The sequence below is a fragment of the Phocoena phocoena genome, chromosome 3 (genome assembly GCF_963924675.1).
Source record: "Phocoena phocoena chromosome 3, mPhoPho1.1, whole genome shotgun sequence".
NCBI classification, from domain to species: domain Eukaryota; kingdom Metazoa; phylum Chordata; class Mammalia; order Artiodactyla; family Phocoenidae; genus Phocoena; species Phocoena phocoena.
Window position 1 is genome coordinate 152,439,550 of NC_089221.1, and position 20,771 is coordinate 152,460,320.

General features: G+C 53.5%; 1 protein-coding gene across 2 annotated transcripts; it reads right to left on the bottom strand.

Annotated features, from left to right (window-relative positions):
• Nucleotides 1–1,196: 1,196 nt before the first annotated feature.
• CLTB (clathrin light chain B) lies at nt 1,197–19,619 on the bottom strand. 2 transcript variants are annotated; one of them, XM_065873593.1, is made up of 6 exons: nt 19,216–19,619; nt 14,179–14,225; nt 7,109–7,226; nt 6,736–6,847; nt 4,549–4,602; nt 1,197–1,684 (listed from the first exon to the last, which is right to left on the bottom strand). In XM_065873593.1, exons 1-6 carry the CDS (start codon nt 19,400–19,402, stop codon nt 1,513–1,515), a joined length of 690 nt encoding a protein of 229 aa, XP_065729665.1. In that variant the 5' UTR covers nt 19,403–19,619; the 3' UTR covers nt 1,197–1,512. The 2 variants fall into 2 exon arrangements, with proteins under 2 accessions (XP_065729665.1, XP_065729666.1); XM_065873594.1 differs by lacking the exon at nt 4,549–4,602.
• Nucleotides 19,620–20,771: the final 1,152 nt, after the last annotated feature.

A 20,771-nucleotide genomic window follows, 5' to 3' on the forward strand; every position in this document is an offset into this window, starting at 1 on the left:
GTCATCCCTAAAGTGTTGATTCGGATTCAGGTTCCTTCCATCTGTGACTCCATCACTTTCAACACCAGCTGAATGACTTAGGCCAGCTAAGTTTCTTGCCCCCACCATGCTCTTTCAGCTGTAAGACAGAGATTATAAATGTAAAGCAGTACTTGTGGTGACCCTTGGCCTCCACAAGGAACAGATATGAAGTGGTGAGGACTATGGCACTTCTAGAGAGGATGGCCACTATTTTTAACTGTTGGTGTTGTGGGCTCCCCCCACTCCAAAAAAGAAAAGATTAGTTGAAGTCCTAACCCCAGTACCTCAGAATGTGACCTTATTTGGGAATAGGGTCTTTTCAGAGGTAATCAAGTTAAAATGAGGTCAGTAGGGTGGGCCCTAATCCAATATGACTGGTGTCCTTATACAAAGGGGAAATTTGGACACAGCAACAGACACGTATAGAGTGCAGGCGATGTGAAGATGAACTCAGGATTGTAGTAATGCTTGTACAAGGCAAGGAACACCAAGGAACACAGATACTTCCCTAGTGCCTTTAGAGGGATCATGGCCCTGCTGACACCATGATTTCAGATTTATGACTTCCAGAACAGTGAGACAATAAATTTCTGTTGTTCTAAACCAGACGCTGTGGTATTTTGTTATGGCAGCTCTAGGAAACTAATACGGTTGGCAATTAAATATTTTTAAACATTGTTCAGATCACAATGGCTTGAACATAACCTGTTTGCAACTCTCTTGAAGGGGAAGGTGTTGTCACTGATTGTTTCTCCCAAATCCACAGAAGAGCACAGCTGAAAGAGGCAGAGGGTCCTGACCAATCCCAAGGAAGGGTTGTGGCAGAGGCTACCTTCACCAGCCCCTCACCCAGGCAAAGAGGAAGCACCCACCGGGAACCTCTGGTCTTGCCTCTTCCCTCCAAGCTGCTTCCCCTCTGGGTGTCTGTGGCTATATGACAGACCAACAGAATCCCTATGTCATGGGTTTGTTCAAGGATCAGAAAGGATCAAGCTTGCAAAAGCATTCTGTGAGAGGTTGTCTTTCCTCCTGGGGCTGGAGGCAGCAGACATAGACAGATTGGGATGCCCTCTGCCAGCTGGGAGCTCCTGGGTTACCAGGGAAATAGCCCTACCTTCTCTCAAGCCCATGAAGCTGGGAAAGTTCTAAGCACAAACAGCCCTGACGCCAGTTTGTGGCTTCCAGAGAAATGAGAATGAAATAAGTGTAAAAAGAGTTAACAACACACCCTTTAAGCCAAGAAAAAAAAATACATCAGGAGGGACAGTCACAATTTTGTGGACTGAGAGGAGATGTGAGGGGCTGGGCCGTAGGGCCATGAGGGAATGACAGTTGAGAGGGGTGAGGGTTCCCCTTCCCGGCCCCGGGAGATGGCGAGGAACGGAATAGGCTGTGTAGCAGCTGCTGGAGGCATTTCCCCCCTGGCCAAAGCAGCTGCTCCTCCTCTGCCCGGCCCGGCCCCTGTATGGCGGCCATGTTGGTGGCAGGCTCCTAGCGGGACAGCGGCGTCTGCTTCAGGGACATGAGCACCGAGCGCAGGCGGGACACGTCTTTGCACTGCTTGCTGCTCTTGGGGTTGAAGTCACACAGCTGGGCCACCTTCTCCCACTCTGTGCCTGGGGTCTCCTCCTTGGATTCCTTCACAAAAGCCTCCTCAGATGCCCTGCAGGTGGAGATAGGACAGAGGTTTCATAGCTGTCTGCCTTTCCCCTTAATCAGTGATGCTCTGCTCCCACTGAGCAAGGCTGCTTTGTCCAGCCTACTCTGGGGTCCTTTGTCTAGACGTCTCCTCCCCAGCCCCGGGCCCTCTGACCTCAGGCCCCCAGGAACAGCCTTGCCCTCAGAGGAAGCCTAGTTTGGTCCTACCTCAGGGCCTTTGTACTTTCGGTCACCTCTTCCCCCAGACCTGTTCATGGCTTGTTGCTTCTTGTAATTCAGGTCTGAGTGCAGGCCTTACCTCCTCAGAAAGGTCTTCCCTTGCCACTGTAGCTCAAGTAGCCTCCTACCCCTCCTGCCCCAGCACTGTCTGTTCATTACCTCTCTATCAAGAGTTCCCAAACTGGGGCTCCTGACACCTAAAGGCCCTTGGAGGAACTAATGCAGTATCTCAGCTATTTTCAACATTTCCAAAAACTGAGCAGGACATTAACTAACCACCTAGCTGAAGTCTCTGGTTCAGCATTGCCTCGGGGTTCTGTGGACCCTATAAGTGTTCTTTAGAAAAGAGCTGTGGTTAAAAATGTATAGAAGAATCAGTTAAAGAAGATCTTCAAAACAAGACTTGCAAAGCCTTTAATGTGCTTATGTGCACCACGAATGTGAGTACACGATGGATATAGAATCTGCCATGTCCCAAGCATACTTGACTACAGAACTCTTTTTAGCCCCAAATGACTGTTATCTCTTTGGCGCCACAGGCTGAGGAATGCTCCACTGGAGTCTTTGCCTTTGATTGGAATCAAATTAGGGTGGAAACTGGTGGGTTTTTCATCAGAAGTTCTGGCTGACAGTTACAGAAGCCAGTGATTAAAGAACAATGGGGAAACGAAGTATAATAAATGTAGTTTAGTGGACAAAACCTAAACATGGGAGTCATTAAGAGAAAAGCAATGAGGGATTCTGGGGTGGGGAGGGCTGGGTCTCTGTCCTGTTTAGCCAACAAGTGTCCCTAAAGCCCCTTTCTCCTTAGAAGCCCCCTGCATCTCAAGCAGGACCAGTTCTGCCACATGCCAGGCACTGACTGATGGCAGGGAGCTCTCCACGTGATCCCCACGGCTCAGGATGAGCTGGCCCCAGATCAGGTGACCCAGCCCCTTGCTAGTGATCTTGCTTCCCTGGTGTGTGCTTATTTCCTAACCTGGGAAGGGAGGATCAGTGCCTCCACCTTGCTGATCTGTCTCACCGGCCTGAGAATCAAACAACGTAGCAGGTGTGTGTAGGCTTGAGAAAATGTAAGGTGCTGTGTGGCATTGGCTGACCAGTGGGGCTGAGGGGAGCGATCCTAGGAGCTCTCTCTTCTGGGTCAAGAGGATTGCCTCTAACCTTGTTGCTCAAAGTGGGGTTCATGGTCCAGCAGCACCGGCATCACCGTGGAGCTTGTTGCAAATGCAGAATCATGGCCTCACCTCAGTCCTTCTGAATCAGAATCTCCATTTTGACAAGAGGCCCTGGTGATTCATAGGCACATGGAAGTCTGAGAAGCGCTGGTCTAGACTATTCCTCTCTTCAGGACTCCCTTGGGTGCTCCTTGGACCATTTCTTCGGGTGCAACAGGAGCACTGAACGCCCTGTGGTATTACTCAGCGCCAATGCCCTTCCTCCATCCCCACTCTCCTGCTTGAAACCTCCCATGGCTCCCCGCTGCCTTCAGGATCAAGTCTGAGCTTTTTAACATCTCACGACAGGCTTTTTGCAACTGCCTCCAAACTGACCTTCTCTCCCCATTCCCACCGCTCCAGGCGCTGCAGGCCGCTAGATATTTCCCATCTCATCGCCTTTGCCCCAGCAGCTTTTCCCACCTAGGATGCCATTCCCTTCCCACCCTCCCCACCCAGCACACTCCTTCTCACACTTTAAGGGCCGGCGGACTCTGACCTCTGAAGCCTGCCCGGGCTCTCCCTGAGCCCACTGTGTCCTTGCATGTGGCTCTTATCACAACACACTCTTGATCATGAGCAAGTTGGGGGGACAGACCGTGTGTGTCTTACTCCTGTCTGACCAGAGACTGGCACTGGACAGATGGGAGAGTGGACGGAAGGAAGGAGTGGAAAGCTGTTATTCTGGTGTGTCCCATGATCTGTGAGAGAAGCGTTAGCCCAGACAGTGTCAGAGGCCTGCCAAGGGCGTATCCAGAGCGAGGAACAGCAAATATTTGGCACATACACACGTGGCAATCATCACACATTCATCACTGCATTATTTTCTTCGGCTTCACAATCCCCAGCACACTGTCCAGGCTGTCGCTACCAGCCAGCGGGGCGGCATAAGAGGAAATCTCTGCCATCTCTGGTCTGGATCAGGCACAGGACCAACTAGACCTCAAAGCAGAAACACGTGAAAGGGAACCACGGGTGGTCTGGACAGGGGCTCATGACCAAATTCAGGCTGAAGTTCTAAGGAGGAGCAGTGCACTTGTGGGCAGGAGCGGGGAATGGCTGTGCATTCTTTATACCTCCAGCACCAGCACTCAATGTTTGTTCAATAGAAGACTCACCCCACTTCCCCCCTCCAAGAGGCATCTCAGAAGGAGGGAGTTGGGCTGCTTTGCCCTTTGCCTCTCTCACCTGGGGATGGCCGGACATTCTTTTCTTTGCCTGGATTTTAGCAAAGCTGTCTCAAAGATGCTCAATAAACATTTGCTGGAGGGATGGAGGGGAGGGTTGGTGCCTGTACCCACCCCTCGGGCTCACCTCCTGCTCTGATCATTGCCCCAGGCCCAGCCATACTCATTTATACCCCACAAGGGGGAGACTCAAGAAACTGCCAGCCACACACAGGCCCTTGCAGAGGAGCAAAGGAGACACGTACACGTAGCCGATGATATCAGCATCTGGCTGCTGGTAGAATGCTTTGTCGGCGATCCTTGAGGGAAGGGGGTTAGGTGGGGGAAGACGGGATGGCAAGATGGACAGACAGGCAGAGGGTTAAAGAGAAAGAGAGACAGCGTTAGTACCTCCAGTTGGAGACGTGTTAGGAAGCATAGTTCTGGAAGGCTCAGCAACTCTCCACAGTCCTGAGAGGAGAGCAGGGATCCTCCACCCACCCGAGTGGGTGGCCTTTCCTAAAACTCAGCCCTATCATATTAGTCCCCCTGTTTACAAACCTTCAGTGGCTCCCCACCGCCTGTGTCTGCCCGCCCCTCGCCTCCGAGGCCCTGCACATGGGAGCCCTCATTCCGGCCCTGTCTCCCGCCACTCCCTGGTGCCCAAGCACAACGTCCTTTCTTTCGTATCATGCTGTTCCCTAGTCTAGAATACCCTCCCCCACCCCCTGCCCTCTTTCTCCTGGTGAACTCTTAGCCACCTTCCAAAGCCCAGGTCCCTAGGCACAGAGGTCCCTCTGCCACCCACATCCCTTGCTTCCACAGCTTTCCTGCAGAGGGCCCTACTACTGAGTTCAGCTGTACCCGTGTGTTTCCCTCCTCTGCTCTTTGAGGACACAGACTGCGTCCTTCTCAGCTCGGCCTCCGCAGTGCCCGGCCCAGGGCCTGGCATGCAGCAGCTTCCAGCTGGTGGCTTCCCAGAGCCAGCCTTTTCCTTTCTGGCAAGTCTTGTACCTTGATGTGCACAGCCTCAGAGGTAGGGGCTGCTGGCAGTCTCTAATCTGAGACCATTTCTGCAAGGTATTCTCCGGTGGGCCTCTGCTATCTTTCCTGACCAACATCTGTCCCCCTTCTTCCAGGAAGGGGGCATCCTGATTGTCCTTTGAAGCATCAGCTGCCCCCACTCAGTCCCTGTGGTTTGGGTGGGACCGGACCCCGTGCACAACCCAAGTAATGGGACTATCGACCAAGCTGGGTCTATGGGAGAGTCCCTCCCCCGAGACAATCACTGGGCCTGGGGTGGGCACGTGACCCACACCAGACCAATGAAGGTCAGGTGGAGGACTTCAGCTAGAGCTGTCGGGAGCAAGAGGCTTATATTCACTGAAGTTGCCAAGAAAATCGAGCAGAAGCCTGGAGCTGCTAGTGGCCACCTTTGCCCCCATCCCAGGGGTGTATGCCCAAGAGTGAAGGCCACGCAGGGGAAAGCAGACCGAGAGACAGTAAAAGTGAGCACTGACGGACTTTGTTTCAGTGCCTGAGTCCACTGGGTCTGCAGCCCTTACCCCTGGCCCTTCCAGTTATATAGGCCACTAACTTCCCTTTATTCTTTAGCCACTTCTGGGTCGAAGCATTATCATTTCTATAAGCAACAAAATCCTGCACACGGCTTGGTTCTTCCCTTCCTGCCAGGCCTGTGTTCTCTGTCATGATAACCATGGCCACAGGGGGCCCAGGTCGAGCTGTTGGCCACTGGGCTCCAGGACGGCCTGGCTTACATCCCACTGGGTCCCAGGACCTCGTCTGCTTACTGGCAGACTCACTTTTGTCTGTCATGGTGAGGAGGTCAGAGCTTAACGGCATACCAGCTCTGCAGAGCTCAGCGCGCTGAGTTCCACAGGCCACTGAGGAAACATCATTGTGGGTTCGGCTTCTCCTTCCTCCGCGTTCTTGCCACCAAATCACCCATCCTCAAGACAGTCCCCCCACCATAGTTCCTCTCATTGTCCCCATCAGTCCTCTCATGTCCCCATAGCTCCTCACGTCCCCATAGGTCCTCTCATGTCCCCATAGGTCCTCTCGTGTCCCCATCAGTCGTCTCATGTCACCATAGGTCCTCTTATGTCCCCATAGCTCCTCATATCCCCATAGGTCCTCTCATGTCCCCATAGGTCCTCTCATGTCCCCATCAGTCCTCTCATGTCACCATAGGTCCTCTTATCCCCATAGGTCCTCTCATGCCCCATAGGTCCTCTCGTGTCCCCATAGGTCCTCTTATGTCCCCAATAGCTCCTCATATCCCTGTAGGTCCTCTCATGTCCCCATAGGTCCTCTCATGTCTCCATAGGTCCTCTCATGTCCCCATAGCTCCTCATATCCCTGTAGGTCCTCTCATGTCCCCATAGTTCTCTCATGACCCTACAGTCCCCTCGCACCCTCACAGCTCCTCTCACCGGTTGTTGATCTTATTCTTCTCAACTTGTTCACTCTGGCGCTGGTTCCATTCCTCCAGGTCCTTCTTGGCCTTCTCCCGCCACTCCTGTTCCATCACTTTGGAGGCAGCATCTGCAACCCCCAACAGGTGAATGAACAGCAGCTTTCCAGGAGGGATGTGAGGCACAGCTGGCTGTGCTTCTGGTTGCTGCTTCTCCCCTCGGCCCCGGCAGGCAGCCCCGGGTCCATCCTCAGCCAATCCCACATTAAGGTGGGGCAGGGCCCCATATAGCCTAAGGCTTCCCCACCCGACCGTGTCCCAGAGAGCCAACCCAGTGGGGAGCCCAGGGCCAGGGGGACCAGCCCAGCTTGCACACTCAGCCCTGCCCTCACCCAGCTCTTGCAGCCGTTTCCGCTGCTCCTCTCTCCATTTGCGGATGCTCTCGGGTTCCTGCGTCAGCCTGTCGACCTGGGCAATTGCAGCGTAGCCATCAGCTGGACCGTTAGCCTCCTAGGACGCAAACACACGGCAGTGTACCCAGCCTGTCCACCTGCCCCTCTGTGTCTGGCGCCTGAGTACCAGGACACCCCCTCACATCTCAAACCACCTCATACCCACTGTCTCCTGGGACTGTACCCTGCCTTTGCACTTGCTGTGCCCTCTGCCAGTAATTCTGCTCCTTGTGTGACCGTGGGCAAGTTACTCAACCTCTCTGTGCCTCACTTTCCTCATCATAAAATGGGCTACAAAATAGCACCCACCCCACGGGGTTAATATGAGGATGAAATGAGTTTAAAAAGTGTAGAGAACTTCAAACGCTTCTTGGCACTCAGAGAGTTCCCTGTGTTTCTATCATTAAAGCCCTGCCCTATTAGTTTTATTTACCAAATAACACAGTCCCAAATGGCCTCACTTTATAATATGCTTACTTGTCCATTGTCTGTCTCCTCCATCAGAATGTCACCCTTGTGGCAACAGGGACCTTGCCTGTCCTGTTCACTGCTGTGTCCCCAGCATCTAGCACAGTGCCTGGCATGTAGCAGGTACTCAATAACTATTTGCTGAGTGAACGAGCAGCCCTGAGATAGGCAGGGTGGCCATGGCTACGACTGTACAGTGATGAAAAACTCAGACTCTGCAGCTGGACCATCTGGGTTCAAATCCCACCTCTACTGCCTGCTATATATGTGTGTAGCCCAGGCAAGTTGCTCAACCTTGCCTGGCCTCAGTTTTCTCATCTGAAGTGAGAATAGTAATAAAAGTACCTCTAAGAGCTAGTTGTGAGGATTTGATGCAACAATATTTATAAGACATTTACAAGAGTGCCTGGCATGGAGTGATGGCTCAGTAAATGGTAGCTAGAATTATTATTATTATTAATTCCCATTTTATAGGGGAGGAAACTGAGGCCAGGAGAGATGGCACAACACAGTGGCAGAAGCAGGGCCAGAGTCCAGTCCTCTGGCTCCCAAGCCAGGGCTCTGCCCAATTCTCCACGCCACCTGCCAGGGTGGTGACTTGAAGCATTGCAGGCTGAGAGCTCAGCCCAGCAAGGATGGGGCTCCCCTCTGGTCTCGCAAAGCTGGAGACTTTATGATCCAGCCCCATCTCCTGGCATGCCCACTCTGGTTCTCTGTCCGCCCCGTGCATTCCGGTCTGCACACATCCCACACGCCCATGCTGCCGGCTTTTGTCTCCTTTGTGCTTTTCACCTTCAGTTGTCTTCCCTCCTTTCTCTGGCTGATGAAATCTTATTCCACCCCACAAGTTTCCAGCTCAGAGGTCACCAGCTCTGGGATATTTCCCAGCCCCAAAACAGATTTCACACCCTGTCCTCTCTGTGCTTCTTGTCACACCCTCACCTTCTACTGCGGGTGTCTCCCCGCTGGACCGTGAGCTCCCGGTGGGCAGGACAGGACCTTGTTTATAGCCTCTGAACTCCTGTCCCATCTTTTTATTGCTCCCTGTGCTCCTCCTGCAAGCACTCATTAAAACTGTCACGAGTACCAGCGTATCTTCTCCCCACCCAACAACATCTGTCCAGTGGTGCCTGCTGTGGGCATACAGCTGGTGCTCAGTAAGCAGTGGCCATGTGGATGAAGATCCCCCCCAGGGCCAGCATGTGCCCAGTTCAGAAGAAGGGCTGGGTAAGCGTCTGCCCAAGGGGCTGTGGGCAGCAGGGCGAAGGAGCACGCAGATGGAACATCAGGGCTGCATCTCCAGCTGTCTCTGGGGAGAAGGAAGGGCAGGCCCAGGGCGGAGAGGTGCAGCCTGGCTCCTCGGATCAGGCCCACCCTTGGGTGGGGCAGTTGGGGCGCTGTCCTTATTCCTCTTTCCTGCCCAGCATTACACTTCAACTGAGAGAGTCTCTCAAGACATCTCGAGGGGCCTTACCAGGGCCCTAATCTGGACAACACGAGTTGATCACGGATGTACCTTTCCAGTTCTGGGAACAACCCTGTCCTGAGGCTAGGCTACCAGGACCTCTGCCCAATCCTATAGACTGTCCCATCTGCAGACAAATGCAGTTACTTTTACTTTCTACGTGTTTATCCAGGTGCTACATTTAATTTCTTATTGGCACTCAGGATATCTTAAAAGCCTGGTTTGTTTACATGTTTAGAATCTGCCCTCCCCACCCCACCCTACCCCGCCCCCCCAGTAAGGGAATTCCATGAGGACAGAGACTGCCTGTCTCTTTATAGTATGTAGAACATGGAGGGCCTGGCTGTAGGAGGATTTCAAGAACATTACTTGAATGAATTAACAGATGTTCAGGCTTGGGGTCAGGGATGAACGAGACAGCCCATCAACCGGGAGCTTGCAGAGGGAGTCCCTCACAAATGAGGACCATGGCTGGGGTACATGCATAACACGGGTCATGAAAAGAGTGGGGACAAGGGAGGGCATGACCTTTCTAGCCTGGGAGCAGAGTAGGCTGGGAAGAGATAGGGAAAGGGCATTTCAGACCAAGAGCTGGCAGCTTAAGGACCACATGAGGCCGGTGCCTTTGGAAAAATCTGAGTACAGAGATGCTACCAGGTGTGGAGCAGATGGGGTGGGAGAGGTGGCCTGGAGGGGGTCCTCTGGGTAAAAGTCATCCCATGGTGTCCTTCAGGACCCACCATCTCCATCAAGATTGCCCCAAAATTAAGATTCACAGGTTACAGCGTTTTAAAACTGGCAGAGAACTTGCAATTAAATGGTTCCCTTTGGTCTTTACAACCCTACATGGTGGGTTTCATTATCTTTGTTTTACAGGTAGGAAAAGTCTAGCTCTGAAGTCCCAGGGTCACCTGGCCAGGAACTGGCAGGGCCAGAATTCAAACTGAATTCCTGGGTGTCACACATAGCCACACGTGTGTCCATACATAGCCAATAGGGACCAAAGTTACTTCTGTGTCATGTGATTTTGGTCTCCCTGATAAGTCTACCATCCCAAGATTGGAGACTGCACCCCCTCCTCCCACTGCCCCACGCCCCATTCCCCGTCTGTCTCTCTCACACCCACACACGCACCCCCCTTGGCTCACTCAGTGGCTAGGTCAGGGACTTAGAAGCAGCTTCCAGGGCTACAGAGCACTTTTCTCAACAGACCTGCGGAGGCAGCAGTGCAGGGTTTCTAATCCCAATTTCACAAATGAGAAATCCAGCTCAGAGCAGTGACTAGCCCAAAGCTGTCCAGCTGGGAAAAGCCAGAAATGAAGCGCAGGTTGTCTGACTCCATCCAAACTCCTCTGCCGCAGCTCGCCACAGCGCCCCGCGTAGGAGCAGTGGGTGTAGGAGCAGCTTGAGAGACCCTGGGGCTTCTCTGGGGCGGGGTGCGGGGGGTGGCGGAGCCTAGAGCAGCTGCACTGCACATCCAGGGGCACTGCTCAGTGTGGTCCAAGCATGCTGTGCCCAGGCCCTGGGCACAAAGCCTGGCCAAGCTGGGCCTGCGTCCTCCACCAGCACGGCCTAGTAACAGACTCTGGCTGGGAGCTGTGCCCACCCCCCCAACCCCCATCCCTTCCGCCTGCGGGCACAGCAGCCCTTCACCCGTGGTCTCTTCAGGTTCCCCCAGCACACCCTTCTCTGCAGCAGGTGCCAGGCTCCAGACAAGCCCCCGAATGCGTGTCTTATCCTCTGTGCCTTTGCACATGCTGTCCCCCTAGCCAGGACCACCCACATGCCCCTGGGCAGCCTGGAACCCACTTCCAACATCCGTCCCTGTCACACTCTCTGACTTCAGTGCAGCGTCTGGCGCCTGAGCCTGGTTCAGGTCCCAGCTCTTTCCTGCTGTGCAACCAGAGCTATTAAACCTCCCTGTGCATCCTCATCTGTAAAATGGGGATAATGACAGAACCTACATCGTAGGGGTGTTGGGAGGATGAAATGAGTTAATCCACATAAAGCTTTTGGGTGGTGCCTGACGCATAGTAAGAACTCTTGAGACCAGCCCCACACCCAAGCCCTTGCCATCCTGCATGACTTTCAGGTCTCTGTCCTTTGAGCTCTTCGAGGACAAACATCCATGGGATTTGCCTCTACATCTGAGGCCCTGAGCACAGCGCATGGCACTCAGAATGCGAGTTGACTAAATGAAGGAATGAGGGGCTGCCTGCAAAGCGATGTGGAGGGCACGGGGACACAGCATCAGAGCGACTGGGCTTTAAGTCCCCTCCTGCGACTCACTGGATGTGCGACCTTTAAGAAGTCCCTTCCCTGGGCTCCTTAGGTTTCATCACCTGTCAAATGGGAGTGAGAACATCCCACTCGGGGTGCAAAATGGGGCCTGAATGCGATGACTGCCCTGTGACCCCTGTAGCCTGTAGCGGACATGCACATGCACATGCACGGGTGGCAGAGCTGCAGGGCTCACCATTGCCCGTGGCATGCCCCCAGCAGGCCGGCTTGCGCTGTACCATCACCACAACCAGGAAGAACGCAGTGGTGCTGCCACCAGACAAGGCCCTGAGAAGCTATTTGCTGGCTCCCCTTCTCCAGCTGCTCTGGACTTATTTTCCTGCCCTGCCCGTGCCAGTGAGCAGTGAGGTCGGGAGGGCCACAGCCGGGCTCCTCTTTAATCACTTGACTGTCGCAGTGAGGAAATCGGGTCAGCCGCCAGTGGGGCTGGCAGCCCAGGAGGGCTCACCAGGGGCTGCAGGAATGCTCTGAGCACCCCCCAAGCTCGAAAGGGAAGAGGTCAGGCAGGAATGGCCTGTGGACCAAAAGGCCACAGGCTACAATCAGGGCCAGGCTTGTCTCAGCCCAGCTCCCCAGCACTCCTCTCCCGAGGGACCCCTCCGCTGGACACTGGATACCACCACAAGGGCTTCCGGTGGGCCATGCTGGCTGAGCATGTACTGTGACTCCAGGGACAGCCAGGAGAATGAGGCATAACCAATCTGTGGGATTGACCAGCTAAAGCTAAGCTGAGCTGAGCTGCTGATTCCTCTAAGTAGCTCAACGGGGATGCAGGCTTATCCTTAGGCCTTGTTGGGGATCAGGTTCACAGTTGGACCCCGTAGTGGCCCATAGCCTTCCAGAAAAGATTAAGAAAGGTAGCAGGAAAGTTCTGCCCAGGACCCTTGAAAGCCTGGGGTGCACAAGCCAGACCCTGCTCTGTGCTCCATCCTAAGAAAAGTCTGCAGGGGCTTCCCACCCGCCAGCCAGGGGCTGTGGCCTGCCTGCTCCAGCAACAAGGGGATGGTACAAAGGGCACCAGATCAGGGGCAGGAGACCTAGATGAACCTGAACTTGGCCACTAAGCTTCTGAGTGACTCGCCTCATCTGTGACCTCTCCCCTGCCTGTTAGGATGCTAACGTGGCACAGATGTGAAATGAGTTACAGATAAACACAGCTGGGGTTATTCTTGGTAGCAGGGAGAATAAGAGTTCCCACCGAGATTGGGGAGGAGGCCCAGGGTTTCTCAGATCCATTAAATACAAAGCGAGGCCTGGGGCAGGGAGGGAGAAGGCCTCAAGATCCTAATGTATAGAAAGGGAAAATTATCCCGCTCATGGTGTTCTAGGTACTTCTCCGGTCCCAAGTGTATCTCCAGCTCCAGGGCCACTTTAGGACACAGACGTTTTGGGTCAGGCCACGTCCTTTTGAGTGTGCCCAGGACAGGAGCAGCCTGAGTCTCAATGCTCTGCCAAACTGTACCGGCGTCAATGCTGCTTATTTGGTGCTCTCAGGCCCAGGGAGACACGAAGCCCTTAAAGTCCTAGAGACTGACTTTTCTAGCTTGCTGGTAGTTGAGTAATTTTCCAGAAATGGGACTTGGCCAGTTGCCCTGTGTAAGGTACCAGCCCATCTCTCTTACATAAGAAAGTATTGTTTGTTCTCCCTGAGGATTTAGGAGGCCAGCTCCTCAACGAAGCAGAGCTCAGGAGATCCTGCAGCTGCAGCCCCAGCAGTCAAGGGTCTTTGAGCCAGTCCAGTGGGAATTAAAGTTTATCCAGTGAAGGTTTTGCCCCCACCCAGGTATCTGCAGGTTGGGGGTAAAGACTGTTGCATCTGTGGGGTCCTGGGGATGCTATTTGTGGTCCAAGTTCTTTAAGTACTTTCAAAATGAACTGTGTATGTATGAAGGGAGGGGGGTTAAGTGAGTATGGAGAGAAGCAGTATTTAACTAGAAATATCTTTACTAGCTGTTTTTTTTTGGGGGGTGAGTGTGTGCGCATGTGTGTTATAGGATCACTACAAAGAATTTTAAGACAATCCAGTGAAAGTAAAAGCCCTTTCCTTATCCCCCCTTCTCCCGCAAGCTCGGGGCTAACCACTGTTAACAGTTGGTACACATCCTTTCAGATCTTTCATGAAAACATATTTCTAAAATGAAAAACAGGACCATACTGTGCATATTATTCTGCAAGCTGCTTTTCCATTTACTATATTATAGGCATCTTTTCATGTCAATACAGAAAGCTCTGACTGCTCTTTTTAACAACAGAATGGTTTTCCAATTTACCTACCCAGGCCCTCAATACTAGGCACTTAGGTTGCTTCCAGTTTGTCTGCTATTATAAATAATCCTGCAAAGAATCTGGGTGTCCTTGTCCAGCTATTTCCTTTGGGAAAATTCTGAGAAGTGGAATCTCTGGGTCCAAGGCTCACCCAGTTAAAATGCTCAGACATGGTGCAGATGACCACTGGCTTCAGCCTCCCACCAATGGCACACACGTGTGCAGGGCCCTGTGTTTCCTTTAGTCCATGCCACTGCAGGCCACTTAATCTCTCCCTCTGGAAGCTGGACATCATCACGGGCAACCTGAGGCAACACCCCATTGATCCCTGTGGTCCTTATTCTTCATCCCCTTCTCCTACATGACCAAAAGAACCACATCAAAATCTTTCTTGATGTTCCCATCCCAATGAACAGAACTTGAATCCCTAATCCTACCCATGATGGGGGCCAAAAGTTACTGAGACCCAGGCTGTCGGTCCCTTCCCCTGCTACGACAGAATCTTGCTTACCTGATACACATCTCCATTGACTGTGGTCCCCATGTCCTCAGAACCCGCTGGAAAGAGAACAGAAGACAGCATCACTCATTGCTCAGCTTATAGCAAGCAGGGTCTTACATTAGCCCCCGAAGCAACCTCTGTATATGTCCATGTGCGTACTGACTCCCCGCCCTACACGCACACATAATGGATATGCAGATAACCTGGGCTCAATCCTTGACTGTGCACAAAGCCTTCTCACAGCCATTATGACCTCTGATTTTCACCATAGCCTTGTGACAAAGCTGTTATCAACCCATTTTACAGATTCTCAAATTGAGGCCCAGAGAGGCTACGTGATTGCCCAAGGTCACCCAGCCAATAATAGGTCCTCACCTACCCAAAACTGATTTCCCCTCAGCCACGGCTGGGAATGGCCCAACTGTCTGTGGAGCTTGTGCCTGGTGAACAGGCAGAGGCTCTGGAGGCTCAGGGCAGGGTCTGCGAGGGCTCAGGAAGAGAGGCCTGCAGGTCTCTGCCTGTCCCTGTGGTGCCTTGAGCAATGGCTCCACCTAGGAGAGCAGGAATCACAGCCCCCACCAGGCAGCACCTGGCCTACTTTTCCTCCTCCTGCCCCTCCCAGAAGGAGTCGATTTTGCCCTCACCTAAACAGTGACTCCTCCAGGTCCCTTTCCCTGACATCTCGTTAGTCACAAACTCCTGTGGCTTCTGCTGCAACAAGAATCCTCAAAGTTGCCCTCCGCCCTCTGCCCCCAGCCTGGCCCACCTGTACAACTACCTTGGCCTGTCTGTCCCGCTAGTGGCAAGCACCTGGACGGGCACGCCTGTGTCCATTATCCTCACCGCTGTCTTCCCCAGAGCCGTGCACGGTACCTGTGACTTAGGACGCGCTCAGAAACTAATTGTTGAATAAGCAAATGAATCAGTGCATTAAAGAAAGAAGGAATAAATGGTTTTTGTCCACTCACTGGCCTCCCTGCCTCCATCTTCACCCTCTCCCAAACCTCTTTCAAACCAGCTGCCAAGGTTGGCGTTTTGAAAAGCATACACTTACCTATGTCACTCCTCTAATGAAAAATATAATGAACACAAACCAAAAGGAAATCCACTTCCCGTGGACCATGGTGGCCAATAGGGCCTGCTCCTTCCTTGGGGCCTCGGCAGGTGCTGTCCCCTCTCCCTAGAAAGCTCTCCTGCCCATTTCTATGTGGGCTGCTGCCTCACGCCCTTCAGCTGCTGCTCAAACACTGCCTTATTAGAGGCCTTCCCTGACCACTCCTGACATTCATCCCCCAGCACCCCTACCTCCTCCCCTGGGCAGTTATTTTCTCTGTAGCACCTACCACAGCCTGATATGTTTATTTTTGTATGTGCTTATTATCTGTCTTCCCCACTTGAATGCCCTCTGGGAGGGCAGAGACTTTGTTTTGTCCACTGCTGGGATCCAGCACCTAGAACAGTGCCTGACACATAATAGGAGCCCAATAAATATTTGTTGAATGAGTACATTGAACTTTGGCCCATAGCTCGTGAGGATCTACAATCTGGCCCTGCCCATTTTTCCTGCCTCACTTCCCACCAGTCCCTCCCACAAACCCTATTCTGGTTTCCTCCTTCCCCAAACACACTATGACGCATCCCACACCTTTCTTCCTGCTTCCCTCGCTAAAGAATGTGCTTTGGGATCCAGTTGTTTTCCAAGGCCCAGCTCACAAGTCATCCCCTCTGGGAAGCCGTCTACTACTTCCCCTACTTCCCTGGGTGCTGATGGAAGGTCTCAACTCTGAGGAATCCCAGAATATCGTACAGAACCCCGACGCTCTTATGCGATTACTGTGACCTCCCACAGGTTATTCACTCCCTTATAAGGCTCTGTACCCCATTCAGCTCCTAAGGGTGAGCAGTGTTGGCTAAATGGAAGCTGACTTGCTCTTTGGGGGCCCACTGTTATCTACAAGGCCTGAGGACTCTCAGAAACTGCAATGCCTCTTAGCCAAGACCCACAGGAGGCTGCACGAGATCACCGCAGATGGACAAGTACACTTTACCAGCCAGGTAGAGCTGTGAGTAATGGTGACAGTGTTTTCAGCTTGGGCACTGAAGAGAAGGATGCTTAATCCCATGGAAATAATGCCCAGCTGATATAGATTATAATCAACTTTGTTTGCACAGCCAAACATTGATTGATTTTGACCAACCGTTGTCAGCCACCCTCCCTACTCATTCAGATGGGGTTTCTCCTGCATGGGTGCCCTGGCCCCTAAATTAGTGGCAGCATCTTCTGCAAAGTGGCTTCTTCTCCTGGGGCATCTCCTCTACCAGGGCCTTACGTTACCAGGGTCCATTCACGATGATGCTGGTCTGTGCACCTGGCATTTCTGGAGGGGAAGTTGCGGCCCCGCCTCCCCGACCAGTCCCAGCCTCAGGCCCCTTGTCCACAGGTGCCCACCCTGGCCTTCAGAAAGTCTCTGTGCCCCAGTCTCTCAGTCCCACGAGTGTTCCCCTGGAATGAGGCTTAACCTCTTTGGGAATCCACACATACCCACACACAGAATTAAAAGTCTCTGTCCCCACAATGAGTAGCCCACGGCACGTTGATAATCACGTGTCCACAGTCCGAAGCCAGCAGAACCAGAGTACGGCAGATACGAGTCCCAAGGATAACCCTGTGGGTGTTGCTTCTCTCAGATCCCTGACCCCTTTTGGAACGGGGGCAGACAAGGGTCCAGAACATTCCTGGGAGTTACTGAGGCCCATCAGGGGAAATGGGCTTGCCAGGAAATGACTGGGCAAGTCGGGGTCAGAGCCAGGTGGAGTGCTTAGAAATCTGGGTGTGAAAATGTACACACCTCCTGGGCCCTACCCAAGGCTGATGAATGGAAACAAAGTATCCATTGCTCAGGCTGGCCGTCTTTCCAGCCCCAGAGGAGAGACTCAAAGTGGCTCAGGCTCAGGCCTACACTAAACAGTTTCCTTGGGAGCCCAACGTCAGTGCACTCAGCACAGGGGCATCATTTAAGAGACGAGACTCAATGGTGGTGAGTGGTGCTGGCTGTGGGAGCTTCCGCCCAGCTCCCAGCAGCCCAAGGCACATTTTCCGCACCTCATTTGGGCTTCTGGCACTCATCACTGGTCTCGGGGGATTACTTGCTCATCACCGTTTAGGCCTAGGAGGATCAGATCAATTCCATCCTATCTGGCCACCTATTGAGCCGCCATCCCATAACCCCTCCCGGATCCCCATGCCCCACTCAGCAGAGCAGCTGAGCATTTGCAGCTTTACTGGTTGTGAGTCTGGGAGACCCTCAGAGGGCCATGTCCCCGCTTCTCTCCCTGCCACCTCAGGTCTGGGGCCAATCTGTGCACCACCCCTGCCGGAGAGGGAACCTCCCATCCAGGCTGTAAACCCCTGGAGCCCCATTGTCCTGGGAGAGGTCACAGCCTGCTCAAGCCCCAGCCACCTCTGCGGCCCTCTGCCTGACTTCTACCTTCTTCTCTCTTAGGTGGTTCTGACACTGGCTCTCCCAGGCCAACCCGACTGGGGAAGTTGGTGGTCTCAAGGGGAAGATGTGGACAAATGAATACTGGTACATGAACGTGGGCTCACATTTCCTAGGAATTCGCTGGGATGTGTGAGGGTCCCGCTGAAGTGCTAGGAGCTGCTGCTTCTTCAGAAGTCCTCCACTGCTGGCTTGGTTGGGGAGCAAAAGACCCCTCTCCCTACCTCTACATCTCATCACCTCCCAGGGTGACTGCCACAGCATTTGAAAGAGCATGGAGCCCACAGTTGAGAAGCCTGGGATCAAGTCCCAGATCTGTCACTCATGGCTGTGTGACTTTGGGCAAGATATTCAGGCTCTCTGGGCCTCCAGTTTCTCATATGTTACAAAAGGCTTGTTATGTTTCTCATACCAAGAGGATACAGAGATACTTCAAGCTCCTCAAGCCACAGGAACTGCCTTATTCATATCTGTATCCCCACTGGGCCTGGCACACAGTAGATGCTCAGTAAATGCTGAATGAATACAAACGTGACTAAAAGGATCCTTACTTGTAAACACTTTTTAAAAATATGTAAGGTACCACTTATTCCAACAGGCCCATAAACTCCTACCAAAACGACAACATTAACAAGAAGCAAGCGCTGTTTTGGAGGTACCCATGAAAGTGATATCTACTTTTTTACTAGATACGTTAAGAAATTGCCCTTTCAGGCAGAGCCAGAGCAGGAACATTGTTGATAAACACAGTACTGCAAGGACCAGGCCCCAAATCCTGAGTCCTGGGCCACCTTTGGAAAACCATTGAGCTACCAACCCCAGGAGGACAGGACCACATCTGACTGAAGCCCTCTGTGCTCCTGCCCCCACCCTGGTGTCTAACTCAGAGCCTGGCATATGGAAGACAGTGTGGTCAGGTGGAAAGGGTTAGAGTTAGAGAGAAATGGTTTAGAGTCCTCACTCTGCCACTTACTAGTTGTTTCAGTAGTGTACCTTTTGAGCCTCGGTTTTGCCATCTCTGAAATGGGTTTAATAATGCATATGAAATGATTAAATGTAAGAAAAGTGCCTAGACCAGTGACTGCAGGATGCCAAGTGTTCCCCAGGGAAGGTCTGTGAGTTTTTGGAGCACCCAGCGTCCCCTGCTTTCCCAGCTGTTAGGAGGGAGCTACTTCTGAGGGGCAGGGAGATCTGGGGTTCTGCCCAAACCTGCAGGGCTCGGCCTGGGGCAGCCAGCCTACTGGGAAGCTCAAGCCTGGGCTGTGTTGGATTCCAGAGCCAGGCAATAGTAGAGTTGGCTTGGGGATGAAATGTCATGACCAATTTCTGTCCTGGGAGCCACCAGACCCACAGCCCCAGGCAAGGCCTCAGATGGGGATCTCCAAAAGATCCCCCCGTCCCCGCCGCATCTCCTCCAGGTCCCGGTCAGGTACACACTAGCCCCAGGCCTGCTCCTGGCTGGCCATAGCAGGCCCTCTTCACTCCACCTGGTACCCCGGGTGCGAGCCCCAGGTCCCCCAACCCCCAGGCTACCAGGCTGACTCACCCCCACTCACGGGTCCCGGCTGCATGAGGGCCGCCTGGCTGCCAGCAGGTGCCCCGAAGCCCTCGTCATTCTCTATGCCCGCGATTTCACTCTCCTGCTGGGCCAGGAAAGCAGCCGCCGGGTCCTCCTCCGGCGCCTCGGGGGCCCCGCTCTCCGTCGACGAGAAGAAGCCAAAGTCATCAGCCATTTTCCCCACGTCTCTCTGAAGCGTCCGCCTGTCGCTCGGCTCTGCCCGGCGCGTGCCCCGCCCTGCGCCCGGCGGCCGCGACACTGTCACCCGAGCCGCCCGGGGGAGCCGGCCTCGGCGGGGACAGGCTCGGCGCGGCGGCCCCGCACTTCCTTTCCGCCACCGGGCCCGGCTCGCCTGTCACTGCGGCTGCAGGCGGGAGGAGCCGGGACGGGAATGCGGTGATGTCACCGGCCGAGGGAGGAGGCCCGCAGGACGGCCGGAGGTCGCCTCACAGCGGCCACAGGAGGGCGGCAGCAGGACGGCGGCGCAGCCCGAGGGGCCCAGAGGCCCGGGCCGCGCTCCCCGCTCCGGGCCAGCAGCACGCATTTCCAGGACACCAGGACAGGGCGCAGCTCCCGCAGGGTCTAGAGGCGAAGCGGACTGCAGAAAGTGACCATAGCGTGTACAGGGCCACCACAGGTTGGCAGCCCGGGCTTCGGGAGCACCGAGGGGGTGGTCGCTGCGCAACCTGGCTCCTGATTCATTCTGCAAAAGTTTCTTCTCCTAAGCTAGGCGGGTATTATGAAGCCCATTATCATGAGCCTTGGAGAAATGACAGTAAGTCCCACGGCTTTACTGCATCTTTCCTGCAAGTCCAGGGCCTTTCCCACAAGGCCGTGTTGCTTCCGTGCATTTCTTCAGCACTTCCTTTCATTCGGTGAGGCTTCAGCTCAGACCGCCAGAGTTTGTGTGTCCTGACTGGGTCCCTACTTGGAGGCTGGGTCCCTTAAATGTCCCTTAAGTATGAACCAGCTTGGGAAAGGCAGACCTAATTTATCCAGGCAGCCTGCCGTTCAGTCACCCTGAATAAACAGTCTCCAAAATACAGTAAAACCGAGCCTTGGCGACGGGGAGGTTACAACCTAAGAGGCCTACAGATAGGAAATGGCCAGACAGCACAGCGTAAAAGGCGCTCTGACATTTAAAGACAGGGTATTGGGGGGCCCGGAGAACCACCATTGGATCTGGGCTTTGGGATTTTCTCTTTCTGATTTGAAACCTGAAAGTCAACTATAACCTGGAAAAGAGAAAGGAAAGGTGTGCTGCAAACTGGGGGTTCCCTTGGGGGTGGGGAGCAGAAGGCTAGACGGAAGGGCAATTTCAGTTTTGCACAGTAATACTTTGATGTAGTTTTCACTGTTATGATAAGAATATAATTATTTATCAGTGTAGGAAAGAAAGAAAGAAGCTTCAGGCCCTGCACAACCTGGTCCGAGCACAGCACTCCACCATCATCCATCTCATTCCTCTCCCTCATTCCCCCAGCTGCAGGCTCAGGTGCTGAAAAGACCTTGAAAGTTTCCTAGTTTAACAAACCAGCCATAAA